Source organism: Geospiza fortis, unplaced genomic scaffold (genome assembly GCF_000277835.1).
Source record: "Geospiza fortis unplaced genomic scaffold, GeoFor_1.0 scaffold1573, whole genome shotgun sequence".
Taxonomy (NCBI): Eukaryota; Metazoa; Chordata; class Aves; order Passeriformes; family Thraupidae; genus Geospiza; species Geospiza fortis.
Genome location: NW_005054863.1, coordinates 5,772 through 7,331, shown reverse-complemented (window position 1 = coordinate 7,331; position 1,560 = coordinate 5,772). Strand labels below are relative to the sequence as shown.

Genomic DNA, 1,560 nt, shown 5'->3' with positions numbered 1-1,560 from the left:
AGGGACGGGCGGGTGTGGCCCGGCTACCGACGCAACCACAAGGGCTCCGTGCCCCCCCAGAGCCCCCGCAAGGCCTGCCTGGTGAGCACTGCGGGCACGGGGAGGGTACTGAGGGCATTTTTGGGGCTCCTGAGGCACCTCAGGTGCCATTTTAGGGGGCACTGGAGGCATCCTGGGGACAATTGAGGCCTCTTGATGGCGCTTTTGGGGACACTGGGAGGTTTTGGGGGTTACTGGGAGGTTTTGGGGGTTACTGGGACTGACTGGAGCTGCCCCATTCCCTTCCCCTAGCGCCGGGGCAGGCCTGTGGGGAACCCCTGCCCCATCTGCCGGGACCGGAACCTGCTCGTGGATTTTGGGGTGAGTTTGGGATTTTTTTGGGCAAATCTGGGGGGGCTGCACTGGCCCCTGCTCCTGCTCTTCCTTCTGCTCCCCTTTTCTTTCTTTTTTACTATTTTTCCATTTTCTTTCTCTCTTTTTCCTTTAGTTTTCTCCTTTTTTTCTTTCTTTACTCCATTTCTACCTTTTTTCCCCTTTTTTTTACCCATATCACCTCTGTTTTACCCATTTCACCTTTTTTTTTACCCATGTCACCTCTGTTTTACCCATTTCACCTCTGGTTTTACCCACCTTTACCTCTTTTTGCCTCATTTAACTTCTTTTTTTACCCCTTTCTCCCCTTCCAGAATGTGAAGCTGCTGGACCAGTTCATCTGCCCCCACTCAGGCGTCATCTTCCACCCCATCCACACAGGTGAGGGCACACCTGAGGGTCACCTTTATGTCCTTGAGGTCACCTTTGTGTCCTTGGTGTCACCTCTGGGTGTCCCTTTGTCCCTTGTCTCCTCAGGGATCTGCATGAAGCAGCACAAACGCCTCTCCCAGGCCATCGCCCAGGCCCAAGACCGCGGTAAACCCCAAACTCTGAATTTTAACCATTCCCAACCCCGCTGGGCGCCTCTCAAACCCCTCAATCTCCCCTCCCCAGGTCTCCTGTGGCTCCAGGTCCCTTTTGTGCCAGTTCCTGAGGAGGATTTCTCCAACCAACACGCGGCCGTGGGCAAAACTCCCCCGGCGCCGGCGCTGAGGGAGCCAGGCCAGGCCTGGTACCCCTGGTACGAGTGGCAGCAGCCTCCCGCTGCCGAGGTGGCTCGGATGCACCGTTTGTACCGGGGATTCCTCAAGGAGGATTACCCGGATACTCCTCCAAGCCCGTCGGGGAAATAAAAATGTTTTAAATCACCTAAATTTGGCGTTTTTCTCGTCAGGGAAACTGAGGCACCAGGCCAAAATGGCGTCCGAGGCTGAAAGATGGCGGCGCGCAGAGGGGGAGTATATCCCACAATGCTTTGCGGGAAGGGGGGGATGCTTCCCTTCCTGCTTTGCTGTGGCGCGAAAAGCGAGTTGCTTAGGAGGGCGGGGCTTGGTTGCTAAGGGCGGGAGAAGGCGCGGCAGCGATTGGGCGAGCAGGTGCCACGGGTGGAGCTTAGTCTAGGAGAGAATAAACGATTGGTTGAGGGGTTGCTAGGGGCGGGGCTCGACGTCTGACAACGGAAGCGAT

The 1,560-nt window shown here is 56.5% G+C and overlaps 1 protein-coding gene across 1 annotated transcript in view; it reads left to right on the top strand.

Annotated features, from left to right (window-relative positions):
* The window catches only part of MRPS18B (mitochondrial ribosomal protein S18B), an 8,561-nt gene extending 7,314 nt beyond the window's left edge, over nucleotides 1–1,247 (top strand). Inside the window, exons 2-6 of the mRNA XM_014311471.2 lie at nucleotides 3–81; nucleotides 292–360; nucleotides 687–753; nucleotides 850–909; nucleotides 988–1,247. Coding sequence (XP_014166946.1) covers nucleotides 3–81; nucleotides 292–360; nucleotides 687–753; nucleotides 850–909; nucleotides 988–1,226 — 514 coding nt within the window. The 3' untranslated portion in view covers nucleotides 1,227–1,247. The remainder of the gene's footprint in view (nucleotides 1–2; nucleotides 82–291; nucleotides 361–686; nucleotides 754–849; nucleotides 910–987) is intronic.
* Nucleotides 1,248–1,560: the final 313 nt, after the last annotated feature.